Source organism: Hakea prostrata, chromosome 3 (genome assembly GCF_041222555.1).
Source record: "Hakea prostrata isolate BN-2017 chromosome 3, UWA_Hpros_2, whole genome shotgun sequence".
NCBI classification, from domain to species: Eukaryota; Viridiplantae; Streptophyta; class Magnoliopsida; order Proteales; family Proteaceae; genus Hakea; species Hakea prostrata.
Window position 1 is genome coordinate 5,277,929 of NC_142602.1, and position 17,627 is coordinate 5,295,555.

Sequence of the window (17,627 nt, forward strand, 5' to 3'; positions counted from 1 at the left end):
GAATCAGTCTTTTGTTTTTGGGCCAACAACCCATAGAATGAGTCTTGATTGGTGATCGGCGACGGCTAATACCACCGATACTGATTGGGCAACGACGCCGATCCGACACCTTTCCCTAAAATCATACCGGTGTTGTAAGTTTGTAACCACAATAAATACTATCGTCGGAATTTTGGAATAAAATGAGTGGTTGGTTTTGTAAGAGAGTGAATTTGGTTGCTTTTTGGGTGTTTGGCGGAAAGAGGAAAAAAAAGGCAAAGAAGAAAGAGAAAGGCAGCAAAGAGTGAAAAGGGAATTTGCTCCTCTGCCGCAATGGGTCGTCGTTGCTTGGCTTGTATGTGATGTATTCCTAACCTGCACCATTGCATGTGGGCATTGCATGACACTTGACAGTTTTTACTAATCAGAGCAGAGGGTGCCAGTGCAGGCAGAGCTTAAAGAGAGAAAATTACAAAAACCACCCTACTCTCTAGCTCTGCTGTTCTAGTGGTCTACCCTACACTTCTTTTCCTTGGTTTACGAAAATTGGAACAGACAGACCACACAGAATCCCTACCCCACTAGGATTTTAGACGATTCTCCTTCTCCGGTTCTCCGTTCTCGGTTCACCCCCCATTTGAAGCCCTCCAAAACCAAGCGGTTTAGGAATCTATGGAACCGCTTCACACTTGGCCAAAGCGTTTTACACTTAGCGGCTTTTGGTCCCAACAACTCAAAAGTGTCAGTTAGTTGTAAACGTTAGTTGAAAATCCCTCTTTGCCTCTCTCAGTCTCTCTCTACTCCAACTTCTATTTATTCACCCCCTTCCCCCCCCCATTTGCTAGACTCACACCTACCCAAACTCTCTCCCTCTAGTTTTTCTCGTCTTTGTTCTCTTTTGAGCCTTTTTGCCTTGAACCTTCCTTCCGGGTTGTTGTTTGCTTTTCACTTCCTTCACTTGTCCTTGAGAACCGTGCACTCATTTGTGCAGGAAAATGGCTTCTCTGGGGCTTCTCTTGGTGGCTTTTCTCTCTTTGCTGTCAAATGCTTATGGGTATGGTTGGATTAATGCTCATGCTACCTTCTATGGAGGGGGTGATGCTTCTGGGACAATGGGTATGTTTTGTTTAGTGAAAATTGTGAAATTAGTTCTTCCTTCAAGAAATGCCCATTTGACATTTGTTTCTTTTTCTTGATTACTGCAGGTGGGGCTTGTGGGTATGGAAACCTATACAGCCAGGGGTATGGGACTAACACTGCAGCTTTGAGCACTGCTCTGTTCAACAATGGCTTGAGCTGTGGAGCCTGTTTTGAGATTAAATGTGCGAATGATGGAAAATGGTGCCTCCCTGGCTCCGTTGTGGTTACAGCTACTAACTTCTGCCCACCTAACAATGCCCTCCCAAGCAACAATGGGGGTTGGTGTAACCCTCCTCTGCACCATTTTGATCTCGCTCAGCCCGTCTTCCAACGCATTGCTCAATACAGAGCTGGGATTGTACCTGTAGCTTACAGAAGGTTTGTGTTTTTCCTTTCTCTCTAGCTTTCCTCTTTCTTCCTGCTAAGCTTCTACGGAAATGCTGAGGGTTTCTGTCTTGTGATTTTGTAGGGTGGCGTGCAGGAAGAAGGGAGGTATCAGGTTCACCATTAATGGCCACTCGTACTTCAACCTGGTCCTCATAACTAATGTCGGTGGTGCTGGTGATGTGCATGCTGTTGCTGTTAAAGGATCAAGGACTGGGTGGCAACCCATGTCAAGGAACTGGGGCCAGAATTGGCAGAGCAACAGCTACTTAAACGGCCAGAGCCTTTCTTTCAAGGTCACCACCAGCGATGGTAGAACTGTGATCTCTCACAATGCTGCCCCTGCTGGCTGGTCCTTTGGGCAGACCTTCAGTGGAGCACAGTTCCGCTAGAGAACCATGTTAATGAGGGGGATATATATGTAATATGACCCACATATATTAGGGTTTCTAGAGCTAGTTTCCTTATTTAGGGCTTAGATTAGATATATAACAAGTGCAAGGGTCGGTGTTGGGTCAAGATGAGAAAGGGCTTATTTTAAGATGGTCCTTGCTCATCTGCACCTGGTAATCTGTGGGGTTTCTATTTTTCTATTCATGGGGTCCCTTAGTTTTTTGAGGCCCAGGTAACTGTTGGTCCTAGTAGTAGAGAAGACAGAGATGGTAGCTACTAGCTAGTATGGCTCAGTAGGCAGAGGTGAAACATTACCACCCGCCACTAAGTATGCTTTATTTTCACTAGTTCTTATTTTGGTGATTTCTGGGTAGTTCATTATGAAGAGGAAGGGGTGATTGTTATCAGCTTTTAGTTTGCTGAGTATGTATTGTTGTTGTGAGCTTTTTATTGTGGGAAGATTGTATATGAGGATCTCTAATTCCAGAGACTAATGAAGAAATCTCTTTGTGCCATCTAGCTGTTCTTGTCCTTTGAAAACATTTTCAATTTTGTGTTGTAGGAGTGAAAGTGAAACTACATTGAAATACCCTGTTCCCAGCCCTGCAGTGTACGCTACTGCACTGGAGCTGCTAGACCACTAGATGGAATTCAGTTCAAGTGGAACAAAGGTTCATGCTTCCATGTCTCGAGAGTCTCATCGCATTAAATTACTTTAGAAATCATCCAACCAGCTTTTTTTTTTCTTGGGAGTTCGCAGCACAGTTTTGACTGTTGACCCAAACCCTAATTCCAAACTTGAAACGAAGGAAAAAGCGAAATGACAAGGCCGTACAAGCTGAGGGACTTAGATTTTGAAACTTGGCGACACAATCAAATCTTACAAGACACTTTCACACCATTAATGTAGGTATGCACCATTAATGTAGATATCCAGTTAACTGATTATGACCCCATTGACCATAGAGTTATAAAATAAAAAGGAAAATTTCGATCATATAATCTAAAATTGTTTGCAATGAACGGTTGAAAATCGAAATGATATAGACTTTGGTAATATAACATAAAAAATATTGTTTTGGATTTTAAAATGAATATTAAAAGTAGTATTTATGATGTTATATGAATTTATTAAGTGTGGATAAAAAAGTAAAATTATATTCACAGAGACGGTGTGAAGAAGTGTAGAGAGGGGATTTGTAAGATTTTGATTTGGGGGTGGTATTGAATCTTTCTAATCAAAATGGAGGGAGTAGATCTGTAAAATTAAAGTTTAATGAAAACTTAACAGTGTTAAATGTAGAGGGGCTTTCTGAGATTTGAATAGAAACGGAAGAGATTTATGTAAAAAATTCTAAAATAATAATAATCAAGGCGGTTAGTGAAAGTTGATTAATCGTGTGGGAAGATGTGATGATTATGATATCACGAGCTCACGAGGAGGCGTGCACTGATAGGCCCATAATCACCCACGGGTTGAACGAACCCATGGGCCACCATCTGGCATGAAACGAATGCACCATAAAAATATTAGAGAAAAGAAAGGTAGGACCCGATGGGTTTAATATTTTTCACAGGTGAGTGGTGGAAGTTATAAAGGAGAATAAATATGCTGAATTATTCGGGTGGGACTTGGGAGTGAGGTGGATTCAATTGGGTTGATTGATTGGATCTTCTTGTCATTTTCTTTGTCTGGGCTTTATTAGCAAAGACATCCAGTTGTAAAATGGGTTTTGGGATATGACCACACTGGACACAGTGGGGTCGGGTCGGGTCGGGTTTCTATTCATTGTGATAAAAGACAAGGCTCTTTTCAGGTGGTCCAGTCCAACAGAGCTTGGGTCTTGGCTTTTGGATCACTTAGTTCACGGGTCGCACAGAAAAGCCGAACCGGATCCATTTACCGGATGGAAAATCTAAGACTTAAAACAAACATGTCACATGGCTCTCATCTCCTCCACGTTAACGCGACCACAGCTGTGAAAACGTACATGTGATTGCCTCACTCAGTCGTACGATTTGTCCACCATCTCTCATTGGCCACATGATCTTGTCGGATCTCCATCAACCGTCGTCCCAAAGCCGTGGTCCCACCCTGACCCCGGACCGATTCCAAATTCCAAATGGCAGGCTTAACGTGAAAATCTACCAGCGTGACAGGGCCAGATTTGGATTTAGCCCTCGGGCCAACTTAGCCCAGCCCTACCTGATTGTGGGTTACTTTAATTTAATTAAAATTATATTTATATGGATAATCTCCTTCTCTATTTTTCACTCTTTCCCAAGAAAAAGTGTCACCAACAGCCCATGGTCATCTCTCTTGACAGCTTTATTTAGGATCATAGCTTTCGATAAATTAGATTGATTTCAAAAAATGATTTTTTAAAGCAAATTTCGAGCCAATAAGGAAGCTTGGACAACATGCCGAAGCTTTGTTCTTGATCCAAGTAAAGAATTGGAAGTTTTATGGTGGACATGCCCTAGAAGATGATGGTTTAAGTGCAATACGGATGCTGCTGTGAAAGTGAAAGAATGTTACGCTCAGAGGAGGATTTGCTATCAAGATTCCTCTATGCCATGTAGTAGAGGTGGAAATGCGCGCAATCAAAGAAGGGGTAAATGTAGCGTTGTTGGATATGGGAGCATGACCACTCCAAATAGAATCAGACTCGCTGAAGGCCATAAGGTTTACTGGACCCGAAGTTAACGAGTAAGGATCGATGGAAAGATTAGTTGCTGAAATTTGAAGCCTATATGCTTCTCAAGGCCATGTTAGATTTAGTCACGTGAGGCGTCAAAATAACAAGGTTGCTGATTGGTTGTCTAAGAGGCGGCTAATTGAAAGAGATGATCTGGTCTTTTTCAATGATCTCCGCAGGAAATGGCAGACATCCTTAGAGAGGATTGTCTCAAGAGTTGTGCTCTAGTTTGATTTGTTTTGCTTTTTTTGGGTCTTTGACCCCGTTTTGTAACCAAAAAAAACGCAAAAAAAAGAGAGATTATTTTGTCTTAGAAAAAGTTCTTTTACCATATAATTGTGGGTGTTTTCTAATTTAGACAAGGGTAATTTTCATCTGAATCCCCTAAGGTTTGGTCCAAGTCACTTTAGTCCGGAAAAAGTTCCCCTTTGCATATGCCTCTCCTGTGGTTTCTAGAAATAACTAATTAAGGACATATCATAATTTTGATGACCAAAACACCCTTATAGTGCAATGGTTAAGATTGTACCATATAATTTTATTCATTTTATTTTACATTTAAGGGTCTTAAAAATTTCAAATTTACAAAATTATGCCTTCATTACGATATATAACAAATGATAAGAATCACCTCACTACCACCACCATATAACATAACCAAAAAAAAAAAAAAAAAAAGGGGAAATCAGGCCAAAAAAAAAAAAAAAAAAAAGGGAAATCGGCATTTTCCGCTGAAAGAAGAGGAACACGGTGAAGCCCAAGGGAACGGCCAACACGTTCCGATCGCACTACCCGGCGATACAAACTCGAGAATTTCATATGTCTCGAATTGCACGTTCTTTCGATAGCCCCGTAGTTCATTCGTTGCCTTCATTTTACTGCCGATTGAATCCTCAACAGTTCAGATATAGTTATCTCCTTCTTCAGGGCAATGGAACCGGAATGGGTGTAGGTGGAGCAGCCACAAGGTCAATTGGGTTTAGATTGGAAATAGAGGAAGTATAGTAGAAAATTGGGGATTCCCACGAGTAGCGATTTGGCATTCGCAAATGCTCATTTGGGAAATTAGGTTTTGCCCTTAATCTTCCTTGTTTCCTATCATAAGCCCTAGTAGCTTCTTCCGTGTTGAAGGTACACCACACCCTAACTCCTTTTCTAGGATCGCGAATTGGCAGCCCATTTCTCCATGGACGTTGTCGAACCCCGACATTTCTTGGAAAAGAAAAAAAAGCCAAAAAAAAAAAGAAAACACAAAAAAGAAGGGGAGAAGAAAAGAGAAGAAACCAAGAGAGAAAGAAAAAAAAAAACAGGAAAAGAAAAAGGAGAAGAAATAAAAAAAAAAAACAAAAAAAAAAAAAAAAAAAAAAAAAAAAGAGAAAAAGCAAAGGAAAAAAAAAGGGAGAAAAAAGATTTGTCAAAGAAAAAAAGGGAAAGAGGAAGAAAGAGAAGAAAGAAGTTGGGGTATGGGTTCTGGTTAATCATATTCAAACGGTCATTTTTTATAAATATAAAAAGAGTCTTAGTGTATTTAATTAATTAATTTAATATTTTAGATTCGGAGGAATAAAAATTAGGGTCAGGGTAAGTTGGGGCAACCTAAGCCTCTCATGTTTAATCACCGTGGGTTGAGCTTAGAGAAACCCCGATAGGGGCTGACAAGATTGGGTAGAGTTTGTGTTTCAATTTGATATCTTTGAGATAGAATTTAGTTGTCTAAAGGCACCTTCAAAGTGCTGAATTATGTGGGTGAAAATGGTAATGGACAGATTTCTTTTTGGCTTCATCTACCTCTTCTAGTGGCTCTATATGAAGGGTCATTCTTGGTGTAAGATCATACAACACGGCTTTCAAGAAAGGAATGAGGAAAAGATAAATAAAATGGGAACTGACCTACTTGAGAGATTATGAACTGAGATGATGAGATCGATAAGAGGGAAAAGAAAGTGAGGATGAATCCTCTTTTCTAACAACATGATAGTAGTGAGGGAAGAGGAGATGGTGCCGGGTTTTGATAACTTTAGAGTCACATCTTCTAGACCTGAGGAGTGTGACATTGAAGTGGTAGCGGACATCATTCATCCCCAAAGCCAAACATGGTTAGAAGAGAAGATAAATATGTATTTCTTACCACATGAGGCTGAAGCAATACTTAGTATACCATTAGCTCTATTTCCGTCCTAAGACACACTCAAGTATGGGGTGCTAGCATTGATGGTAGACTCTTTGTGAAATTGGCCTACAAGTTGATTGAAAAAATCCAAGAAAGAGAAGAAGATAGAACCTCATCATCCTCAAAAGTGCATAATTGGGAAGAGATGAATTCAACAAACTGGATGGATATTTGGGAATGCAAAACTCTCCCCAAGGTGAAGAACTTCTTGTGGAGAGCATGTAATGACAGTTTAACCATTTCAAATGAGCTAAACAAGAGAGACATAAAAGTGAACCAACTTTGTGAGGCCTGCGGAGTGGAAGAAGAAACCATTACTCATACTCCTCTTCACTATGAATTTGTTAAAGCAGTGTGGTTTGATAGCCCATTATTATGGAGAAGCCCTCATGGAGAACTCACTACAATGGCCGATTGGATGAAGACTTGGGCAGATCTACAAATTCTAAAGAAGAAGGAAGGAGAAAAAGTGAAAAGCCTAATATTTTTCATGTTGTGGTATTTGTGGAATGCTAGAAATTCATGGGTAATTGGCGAAACTTTGAAATCACCAATGGAAGTAATGCAAACGGTGATTCAAACTCACTCAGAATCTTGTTCATTAACCAAGAAGGTGAATCAAAGTGTCTTGACTGAAAATAGAAATATTGTGGAGGAAATAATGGTTTGGAAGCATCCAAACCACTTTTGTTGGGCATCAACCAGGGAAGGGAGGGATGGGGATCATCATTAGAGATTGGAAAGGAAAGTCTTTAGTCACAGCATCTCTTCCCAAATCATTCTCATTTGTGATTGTAGGTGAGACCGAGGCCATGTGAGCAAGGATGTTAGAAGCTATAGCAAATGGCTTTGAATATGTGGAGATAGAAATTGACTCTCAACTTCTAGTGAATTACTTATCTAAGACAACCTTACCCCCTATTTTTATACTACCTGTAATTGAAGATATCAAATTTATAGGTAGTAGGTTTTTGGGCTTTAAGCCCATTTATATTTCTAGAAGATTCAACTGTGTTGCGGATCATCTAGCTCAGAAAACCTACTCGGTTTAGGAGCTCAAGTTATTGGCCATGTTCCTTTGATTGGTCATTGATGTATATGTTCAGTTTTCCATCATGCTCAAAAAAAAAAGAAGAAGAGGAGAGAAGGAATTAGGAGACAATTAGATTGATATTTCCTTAACTTCATTTGATTTTAATTGACCATCGGATATTATAGGAAAGTGAATGCTAGAGTATTTTAATACAAAGTAGTTTGCCTAATTTTTTAGCAGTGGGGCTAGAACGGTTTAGAACGGTTTAGAACGAATTTAAGTGGGCTTGAATGATGGGTTGGGCTGGGATGTGCTGGCTCTTGTGGGCTTTGGGCTTGGTAAGTGTGCGGGGGAAGTTGTGTGAGTTGCTACGTCTTGGGCAGTGCTTGACGAGATTTTCATTTTTGAATTTTTTCCAAATAAATAGAAATAAATAGCGTTTGGTACAATTTATACTGCCTATTTCTATTTTAAAAATGTTGAAAAAAAAAAAAAAAATCAAAAGTCAAAAACAGGTCCCAACTTATATCTAATTTTTCTATGAAAATAGCTTTCTTCTGTTTTTCTTTTTGTGGTGGTTGTTAAAACATATGCAATTGTAAATTGTAATGGTTATAAAAAGCGATAAATTCAGTCCTCCTTTTTTATTGCCAAACGTACTTTTTAATAAAATCTATTTTAGCAAATGATTACCAAATGTTTTTCATATTTTGATTCAAAATAAATTTTCTACTGATTTAAAAAATAAAAAAAAAATGAAAATCAGCCCTTGGTACGGAGTGCCGATGACTCAGTTATCCAGACTCAGAAACACCATCATCCTGCCACCTGTCAGAAATCTATTGGATAATTGATGAAAGAATCTGCCTACATGTAGCAGAAAGGATGTGTGATCGATCCACTAGATTTTTGTTTAACCAACAGCGACACAGAAAGAGATTTCTGGATATCGCAGTGTCGCACCGAGATAAGTCAAGGATAAGGAGCGCGAGCTTCCCATTGGTTAGAGTAACCTGTCACCGCATCTCAACCATTGAACATCCACTGATACCTCAATCCGACCGTTAATCTTCACTCATGAATGCAGACCACAAGATCATCACCGCACAATTACAAAAAGGACGATTCTGAGAGTCACTACCACTGCAACCACCACATATTGCCTCAATCCTTCAGGTCGTCGGAAAACATGGCAACCGTCACCACACAGGCTTCTCTGGCAGGTCTGCAGCAGCCATGCAAGTCTAGAGCAAAGTTCCTCACAGGCTCTTCAGGCAGACTTACCAGAGGATTCTCCGTGAGAAGAGCTGCTTCATCAGCTCCAAATTCGTTAAAGATTGAAGCCAAGGGTGAGTGGTTGCCGGGTTTGGCCTCTCCAGGGTATCTCAATGGCAGGTAAATTCATGGATCCATTACTGTATAATGATATTATGATCATATGATAAGATTTCTCAAGTCTAACAGGTAAACTATTGATATTGAATACAGCCTCCCAGGTGACAATGGATTTGATCCTCTTGGACTTGCAGAGGACCCTGAGAACTTGAAATGGTTTGTTCAGGCAGAGCTTGTCAACGGGCGGTGGGCTATGTTGGGTGTTGCAGGAATGCTGCTGCCAGAAGTCTTCTCCACAATTGGTATCATCAATGTTCCAAAATGGTATGATGCAGGGAAAGCTGAATACTTTGCTTCTTCATCCACCCTCTTTGTGATTGAGTTCATCCTGTTCCACTATGTGGAGATCAGAAGGTGGCAAGATATTAAGAACCCTGGAAGTGTCAACCAAGATCCTATCTTCAAGAACTACAGCTTGCCTCCCAATGAGGTGGGATACCCTGGTGGGATTTTCAACCCCCTTAATTTTGCACCAACTCAAGAGGCCAAGGAGAAGGAGCTTGCCAATGGTAACTCTTTCCATTTATGCTCAGAGAACCAGAATTAAAAAAGTTTCATTCAAGTATTCTTGAAACTAACCTGATCCATGTGTTTTTTGCAGGGAGGCTGGCGATGCTTGCATTCTTGGGCTTTGTTGTTCAACACAACGTGACTGGTAAGGGACCCTTCGATAACCTCCTACAGCACCTCTCTGACCCATGGCACAACACAATCGTCCAAACATTCGCAGGAAACTGAATCAAATGAGAGAGAGGAGGACTTGGTGATCTGTTACATCTGTAATCATGAGTGAAAAGATTTTGGGCGGGGATGATGAGCTGCAATGTAAGAAGACAAAATCTTCAATGTACAGGGTATTCTAAGAACGTATTATTGCTTCAATTTTATCAATTTCATATATCTGCTACTGCTCTCTACTAGGTCTAACATTAGGAGTCTGAAACAGGGAACAAGAGAAACAAATGCACAAATAAAAAAGAAAAGGAGGAAAAATGTTTATCTGAATCATTGTTATTACTATAAATCCACTTTACAATTTATGTTACTGAGAAAGAATGAAGGAGTGGCATCAACCTCTACCTCCTCTGTTATAAGTAAAACTGTAAAAGAAAATGAAGACAAAAATTGATTGATAATTTTGTTATATATGAGTAACTATACAGATGAAGCGATATTCCCGATCTTAGTAGCTCAAAAAGACCAAATTTGCATCCTTCCGTCCTCTGAACTTGATGAACGTCACGTTAATGTACACGTACAGTAGTTGCACTAAACTGCTCAGATTTCCATATTCTACCTCTGATGATTGAGGAGAATCTTCTTCATCATCAACAACTGCTTGATCTTAGGTTTCCATGCCCAATTTTGGTTGAGATGCCCTCGGGCTACACTTTTAACTCAAGCCAATAGATGAACATTTCTAAACTCCATTTGGTTGCTGCAAGAAACAAGTAAAGAGCATCTTAAAATTGGAAGGTAGTCTTCATGAAATTTGGAAACACACTCCAAGCTGTTCGGCTAATCCCGTTCTGGATCTTCATGAAGATACTGATCAAATTGTTCTATTACTTGACCTTTTAAGTTCATTTCTAAGGTTAATCTCTTGGACTATTTGAGAAACCATGTATCATCCATCAGATTGCTAACATCACATGAAAGTAGCAATTCCTAGCAATCTGATATGGCGCCACAAAGTCCTTTATACTGGGATTGCTTGGGATGCCATCTTTACCTGGGAAGCTTCAGCAACTTTAGATAGACTTAATAGTTTAGTGGTACTGGCAGGAACAAGGATCACCACCAGGAATAAAGAACCTGAAACCCTATTTATAAAAATGAAGCATGTTATCAAATGCCTACCGGCGGATAAGAATGGCCATCAAACAAGCCATCAGGACAAGAACCAGATGTGGAAGCCCAACTTCCTTGATTGGGGTCATAAGCTTGTCTAGCTGGATCATAGCCATTATTAACTTGATAATCCACTGGGTCTCCTTGTATGTTTATATCTGCACCGTGCTTGAATTTCTTTTCATTGAGCAGATTGAGGCTGTAAGGTGGGTATGAATATTGCCCACCTAGTTGTAGCCTCAGACATGCATTTCTATTGAACTCATTCATGGCACCACCTTCTTGCACTGAACTGTCAACATCCGCTTGTTTGCCCGTGCAAAAATAACCAGAGTAGCTTGGAAGAGAGGGATCTGTTGAGCAGTCCAGATCTCTAGAAACCACAATAGAAACACATACAAAGATCGATGGACAGAAATAAAAATAACTGCTGATGAGAACAAAAACATCAAATGCAAGTTGTTATATACCATTTAATATTCACATATATCAATGCATGCTTGGTTTTTTTTTTTTTTTTTGGGGGGGGGGGGGGGGGCAGCAAACAATATATGGAGTGATTCCCTAATCAGTCACAGGCAAAGGGCATCATATAATGTAGAACCTCAAGAGCAGTTAGTGTCCAACTAAGCAACTCAAAACTTTGCCAAAGTGAATATTAATAGAAAAATGTTATATGAGAACATTCTCAAATTAAAATAGTGGAGCTTCTGCACATCTGAATCACATCTATACAAGCAGTACTTTTGGAGGTCCTTTCTTTCTCCAGTCAAACAAGAGAGTCATGATCCTAGTCAAAACATTTTTAACCAGTCTACATGAGGATCTAACAGTCCGCTCAGTGAAGAACAAGATATTCATGAAGGGAATCAAAGAAACAGTTTCCACCTGGTTTGGAAATATTTTTAGTTAATTAGGCTTCTAGACTATCCCCTTTTTTTCGAGTCTCTGACTTTGCGTAAGTTTTCAAACAGATATGTATTGCAATATTTACAGAAAATCACACACATTAGGGGGGGGGGGGGAAATGTAGATTTGAATTAAGATGCTTGATAGAAGTAGCCATCTTACCTCTGAGGAAGTAGGTTTGGGTCCTCTGGCAACATCATTTGTTGATTGTCATTACTGGGAAGCCACGATATTGGTTGTGGTTGCGGCTCATTTCCCATTCCCAAGGGTAAATGTATCCCATTCTGGAACTGGAAAACAATAAACACCATGTAAGAACTTCCCCTTGCTTGCACTAATAAATAATCAAAGATAATTAGATAACAGAAACACAATTCATTACCTGACTAGCACATTCCAGAGACATAAGTTGCTGCCTTCTGAAAATTTCCTGCAACCAAATATAGAATGACAAAAAAGTATACAAAGATTGGATTAGATTCATGGCGGTCTAGGTTATTTTAAGGTGGTGCATGTCAAATGGCAAGTCTCCACTCTTTGTTGCCCATATGTATGGCATATTTAACAGTGCAGAGATCAGACATGTCAACTTCCATATCCAAGTATTCCACAGATGAATCCATTTCACACTGGCTACTAAATGAGTAGTAAACGTGGAAGTTATCCATTACCATACCAAGAAAGAATGTGAATGTATTAAAGCTAATCTATCTTCTGACTTGAAAGATTTATTAAAGAAGGGTTGTACCTAGTAAATGACTCCATATGAATTCTTCAATTACCTAATATAATATTCAATTCCCAATAGAAATACATCATACATCATAAGAAAATGGTTCCGACAGAATGCACCGATCGTACAGAATAAATGGAATACCTTATGTGTTCGAATTCGGTTTACCGAATCCTTGAGTGATTCTTCCAGTGCCCCAAGATTTTCTAGGTCATTGATCTTATCCGGATGAGTCCAATAGCTGGAAGAGTGGAAAATAATATCATTATTATCTGATGGCAATCGATCAGAACATTTTTTGTTTCTGGCAATACTTCTGTACTAGACAATGCATTTCTAAGCCAAACACCTCCCACTAGTATCTTACTTCTATTGTACGTCACATGATATTAGAACATATCTCAACACTATCATGTAAAGTAGAAACAGGAATGGTGTAATTCTTTTACAAAAAATAGAAAACATGAAACGTCATTTACAATAAAAGAAAAAAAACAAAAGCTTGAATTTTTTGATACATGTACAGTTTCATCTACCTTTACCTCACTTTCTTAATGCAATAACAATAATATGACCAAGCTCAGGTCATTAAAATTCACCTAGAGCTCCAGCTATTAGAATGAAAAATAAATAATAAGATTGGGCTCATGCTATTAGAGGAACATTTCAAGCTCCAGCTACCTTTTGCCCATATAAACCTTAAATAGTAAATAATTAACCTCCATATAAGATCATTAGAATAGCTATCAAATTCATTTTCCACCACCGACTATTGGATCCTCTCTTAAAACTTCCTCACAAAACAAAGATTTTGTAATAGAAAAGGAGTGCAACTTTTATATATTTGTAACAGGAAGTTTATACAGTACGCTCATAGCAGGATTCATGTCTAAACTAACCATACAAGAAACCAAAACAAAAGCAGCACAAATTAATTATAGCAGGTTCCAATTACAAACCTCAATCTCTTGTGTACTTCTGACAGTTGAGCTTGCAATAGTCTCGATTGATTACTCAATTCCTGTCCCAAAAGAATTTAGCCAAACAGAACATATTATGAACATGAAAGCTCTAACAGTGGACATTTAAGTATATTTTTGATTCATTCCTGATGCATACCTCAATTGTTTGGGTGCTGCAAGAAACCAGAAGGGGAATATTAATTTTCTATTAACTAACAAGCGGCACAACAAAAGTTTGGGTTTTTTCAGAGGAAGAGTTCCAACTTGACTGAAATCATTACATACCTTGTGCCCAGAAAGTCTTGAATATTTACGTCGTGATCCAATTTCTTAAATGTTTTCTTTAGTGCCTATATTCTCAGATAAAGAGCAAGATATTTTAATGATACCATAATGATAGTTCAAAACCCAACTTTACTCTTCTTTTTTCTTTTTCAGTGGGGGAGTGGAGGGGGTGGTTGGGTTTTTTGAGCAAGTGTAATCTAGTGCACTGTAGAAGGATAAATTCTGATAGAAAGACTTACTTCAAGGCTCTCCAACTTCCTGTAAAAAAATACACTGGAAGTTATTAATCGCTACTTCTAATAATATACGATCCTTCCTCTAAAAAAAATAGAAAAATGAAAAATGGATAGTTCCAACTTCCAATTCAGAAGGAAATTCAGTGTACCTTTTTGCCCTTTCCTGTGGAGTGAGTTGGGCAAATTTTGCTATGACCTCTTCAATGGTACTGAACATAAAATAGAAAACTCCAGATTTGTCAGTCAAAGATTCAAATAATAATGATGAATAAGAAGTAAAACTTATGTTGGTTGTGTAGAAGTGACAGTAGGCATTATAGAGAAGTGAGCTCATGCATATTATATGGGCAATTAAATCACTTATAAAGAAAAGAAAGGAAGGAGAGATCCACAAAATTTTGAATTTAGACTAACTGCGGCTCTCAAGAAGAGTGTTTCTGCAATTAGCATATGGTGCTTGTATCGGGCAAATCAAAACCCTTACGGGTGAACTGATTCCCAAAAGCTGAGTGTACCCAAGTACAGTTAATCCAAGTAAGCATATCTTACTTGGAAACAAGAAAATGCTTGCATAAAATAAAAACAGAAACAGGCTTCAATTAGAAAGCATGGATTTCATGATTCAACTAGCACACAATTTACACTAACCTTTCTTACATCTGCATCGAGACAGAATACAACTAAATGACACAAATCATATTCTTCATTAAATTTGCAGAACATAGGAAAATATATGGAGACACAAGCAATGAATGAATATATAACAGGTTTATTTTTATTTTATTCTCATGTTTAAAAAATAATAATAATAATAATAAATAACAATCTAAATTAAAATTTATTTTATATATATAAGTTTCATTTCTCTCGATCTGGTTTCGGTAAAGCAATCTGTCTATCCATTAAGCTGAATTCAACTTAAGAATAAGAACGAATGTTAGGGTAATAACCGAAAGGTTATGTATTAGTTCTGGTTCTTTACTCCGAAGTGCGAACAGACTCATCACTCTAATGTCTTGCCCAGGTAGAAGGGTTCTAAGCCCTTGCCCATCCCTTTTACCCTGAATCCTGAATCTCATCCTATATATATATATATATATATATATATATATATATATATATATATATATGGAACCAGATATAGGGATGGTTGGACAGGAGGAAATTATTGAAGATTTTCCTTTTGATTCCTTATTGTTCTCCCCTTCTTTAGATGCAGACTTTCTGATATGCAACACAGAATACACTGTTCTACCACCACACACACACACACACACACACACACACACACAAAAACACAGAATACACTGTAACTCTCGATAAAAATCTGACTGAATCTAATAGGAACAATAGGAGGTAAAACTAGACTATAACAACATTGTTTTTCTCTAGCCTCTTTAACTCATTCTGCACCCAGTCCATACATTTCTTAATTCATGCTTTCAAATGATTATTTACTATGTGATCTAGGCCAGTCAAACAGTTCTTTCAGTCAAGATGGTGAGCAGTCAATTCTGTCATTAGCAGCAAACAAAAATTAACTCCAGCCAATTCTAGCCATGGAACACAAACAGCAATTGCATTTGCGGCTACCTCATGTCAATCTTGGTATGTTGCAAACACAGAGCTACCAAAATGTTGTCTTGGCAATTAAAAATACTACAGGAATCAGTAGAAGCAGACAATAATGACAAAACGTGGACATAAAAGACGTGGGTGGAAATTGGCAGACTTCATAATTGACATCAGAAGAATTGTCTCTCATAGGCATGAATAAAGTGAAATTGTTTTCTCTATTCTCATTAAAGCAGAAACCTATATTTTCAAAAAACTCAGCGTGAGACAAAATCAAATTTAAAAATTTCTGGCAACAGGGAAAAAGAGTACCTTCGTTCTCCAAGACACAAAGTTGCCTTTCCCGTTGGCGAAAACATGAGAAGGGCAATATCTATGTCACACAATATTGATAACTCTTTAGCTTTCTTTAAGATCCCAGCCCTCCTTTTGGAATAGGTCACTTGTCTGCCACTGGTATTCTCCAGTCTCTTTATCTTCAGCTTGACCCTCCCCATCCTGAACCTGTTTTTTTATTTTTTCTTTCTTTTCTTTCACCGCGAATCTTTAATTCCTTCTCACAAACCCTTCAAGATGCTAGCTAATATCTTGCCTTCCTCTTCATGTTTCCCACGTTAAAGCATTCGTATATTTGCATCGACACAGTTCCCTGAAGAATGCAACAGAAACTCGCATTCCCAACAACTTGAATTCCCATAAGAAACACACAGAGACATTAAAGGCATCGACCACCAGAAATCTAAACCCGAATCAGATATAACGAGATTACCTCTAAGAAAAAAAGACGCACTATTGGTTAAGAGTGACTCAATCAATCAAAAATTCAAAATCCATGGTTGAATTCACCACAAACAAAACTGTGGATTGCAAAACCAGATGGGAAAACACCCCAGTTAATGCCAACCAAAATCAAGCAACAGTATTCAAATAGAGATTCCAACCTCAGACAGAGGGAACAAAAAAATCAAATGAAATCATGAAAAAAACTATATAATCCCCCAAAGCAACAGATAAAACAAACTCGTTAAATCCAGCAAAAGAAACAATTTACAGGCAACAATAATAATAAAAGAAAAAAGGAAAAAAAATTGAAAGAAATAAAAGAATGCGTATAGAGATTGTAGAGCTTACAACTCACGACCGGAGGAGCTGCAAAATCGGTCTTTAAGGGGAGCGAGAGAATCGGGTGGCGTCCGAAATTCCCAGACCAACCAACAAAATTACCCGACAATTAAAAAACTTAAAAAGAAATGGTAATTGGTAAATAGTGACGGATAGAGAGGGCTAGAAATCGATTTTAAGAACCACGAGATTCAAACGGACGAAGTTCCTGTTCTTCAACCCTCCTACACAGAATCATCGAACGCTCTCAACCAAAAACGCTTAACTGTTAAGACCCGAAATATCCCGATTTCCGACACGCACTTACAGATTCCCTAATCCTTACATCTGAATTTTTAAAATTTTCTGATTAAGCCCCCCTTTTAGGTATTAATTAATTAGTTAATCTTCTTTTAATTAGCATTCGAATTGGTGATTTCTTCCATGAGTTCCAATATATTGTTTGAGTTACCGGTTACGGATCGGCTGATACCGATATCACGTCTTACTGAAACGATAAGGAGAAAGGGTAAAATTGGAATAAAGAATTCTTGGGAAATTCATATGTGTTCCCATAGACCTAACAAATCATAGGACAACCGATTGATGCGAGGGAGAATTACAAGATTAGCCTAGACTTTGTTTCATTTACTAAATTAGCCCCCATAAATTTTCGTTTCAACGAATTACCCAATCTAGGCCTTGTAATTCCAGAAATACCCAAAACTACGTATGCGGTATGCCGGTACGCCTAGTTGTTTTACATTTTTGCCCTCGTTAAA

The 17,627-nt window shown here is 38.5% G+C and overlaps 3 protein-coding genes across 4 annotated transcripts; 2 read left to right on the forward strand and 1 right to left on the reverse strand.

The window, feature by feature from the left end:
* Positions 1 to 818: 818 nt before the first annotated feature.
* On the forward strand, positions 819 to 2,409 carry LOC149020272 (expansin-A10-like). Its single transcript, XM_089148378.1, has 3 exons — positions 819 to 1,095; positions 1,185 to 1,497; positions 1,589 to 2,409. Exons 1-3 carry the CDS (start codon positions 975 to 977, stop codon positions 1,893 to 1,895), a joined length of 741 nt encoding a protein of 246 aa, XP_089004504.1. The 5' UTR covers positions 819 to 974; the 3' UTR covers positions 1,896 to 2,409.
* Positions 2,410 to 8,924: 6,515 nt separating this feature from the next.
* Positions 8,925 to 10,093, forward strand: LHCA4 (light-harvesting chlorophyll-protein complex I subunit A4). Its single transcript, XM_089148381.1, has 3 exons — positions 8,925 to 9,193; positions 9,287 to 9,702; positions 9,795 to 10,093. Exons 1-3 carry the CDS (start codon positions 8,988 to 8,990, stop codon positions 9,929 to 9,931), a joined length of 759 nt encoding a protein of 252 aa, XP_089004507.1. The 5' UTR covers positions 8,925 to 8,987; the 3' UTR covers positions 9,932 to 10,093.
* LOC149020274 (agamous-like MADS-box protein AGL65) lies at positions 9,448 to 17,137 on the reverse strand. 2 transcript variants are annotated; one of them, XM_089148380.1, is made up of 12 exons: positions 16,876 to 17,137; positions 16,057 to 16,393; positions 14,319 to 14,378; positions 14,173 to 14,191; positions 13,934 to 13,998; positions 13,806 to 13,821; positions 13,646 to 13,707; positions 12,831 to 12,927; positions 12,336 to 12,383; positions 12,116 to 12,243; positions 11,054 to 11,417; positions 9,448 to 10,631 (listed from the first exon to the last, which is right to left on the reverse strand). In XM_089148380.1, the coding sequence occupies exons 2-12, from the start codon at positions 16,239 to 16,241 to the stop codon at positions 10,614 to 10,616; spliced, it is 1,062 nt and encodes a 353-aa protein (XP_089004506.1). In that variant the 5' UTR covers positions 16,242 to 16,393; positions 16,876 to 17,137; the 3' UTR covers positions 9,448 to 10,613. The 2 variants fall into 2 exon arrangements, with proteins under 2 accessions (XP_089004506.1, XP_089004505.1); XM_089148379.1 differs by having other exon boundaries at positions 16,057 to 16,428.
* Between the last annotated feature and the right edge of the window lie 490 nt (positions 17,138 to 17,627).

Bases quoted from the DNA above. Each gene is read 5' to 3' on its own strand.
- LOC149020274 (XM_089148380.1), bottom strand. From the start codon at position 16,241: ATGGGGAGGGTCAAGCTGAAGATAAAGAGACTGGAGAATACCAGTGGC. The intron at 12,244-12,335 runs GTAATGAATTGT...ATTGTTTTCCAG, and splicing joins CTCTGGAATGTGCTAGTCAG to TTCCAGAATGGGATACATTT. The intron at 11,418-12,115 runs GTAAGATGGCTA...TGTGGTTTCTAG, and splicing joins CCAAACCTACTTCCTCAGAG to AGATCTGGACTGCTCAACAG.
- LHCA4 (XM_089148381.1), top strand. From the start codon at position 8,988: ATGGCAACCGTCACCACACAGGCTTCTCTGGCAGGTCTGCAGCAGCCA. The intron at 9,194-9,286 runs GTAAATTCATGG...TATTGAATACAG, and splicing joins CCAGGGTATCTCAATGGCAG to CCTCCCAGGTGACAATGGAT. The intron at 9,703-9,794 runs GTAACTCTTTCC...TGTTTTTTGCAG, and splicing joins GGAGAAGGAGCTTGCCAATG to GGAGGCTGGCGATGCTTGCA.
- LOC149020272 (XM_089148378.1), top strand. From the start codon at position 975: ATGGCTTCTCTGGGGCTTCTCTTGGTGGCTTTTCTCTCTTTGCTGTCA. The intron at 1,096-1,184 runs GTATGTTTTGTT...TGATTACTGCAG, and splicing joins TGATGCTTCTGGGACAATGG to GTGGGGCTTGTGGGTATGGA. The intron at 1,498-1,588 runs GTTTGTGTTTTT...GTGATTTTGTAG, and splicing joins GTACCTGTAGCTTACAGAAG to GGTGGCGTGCAGGAAGAAGG.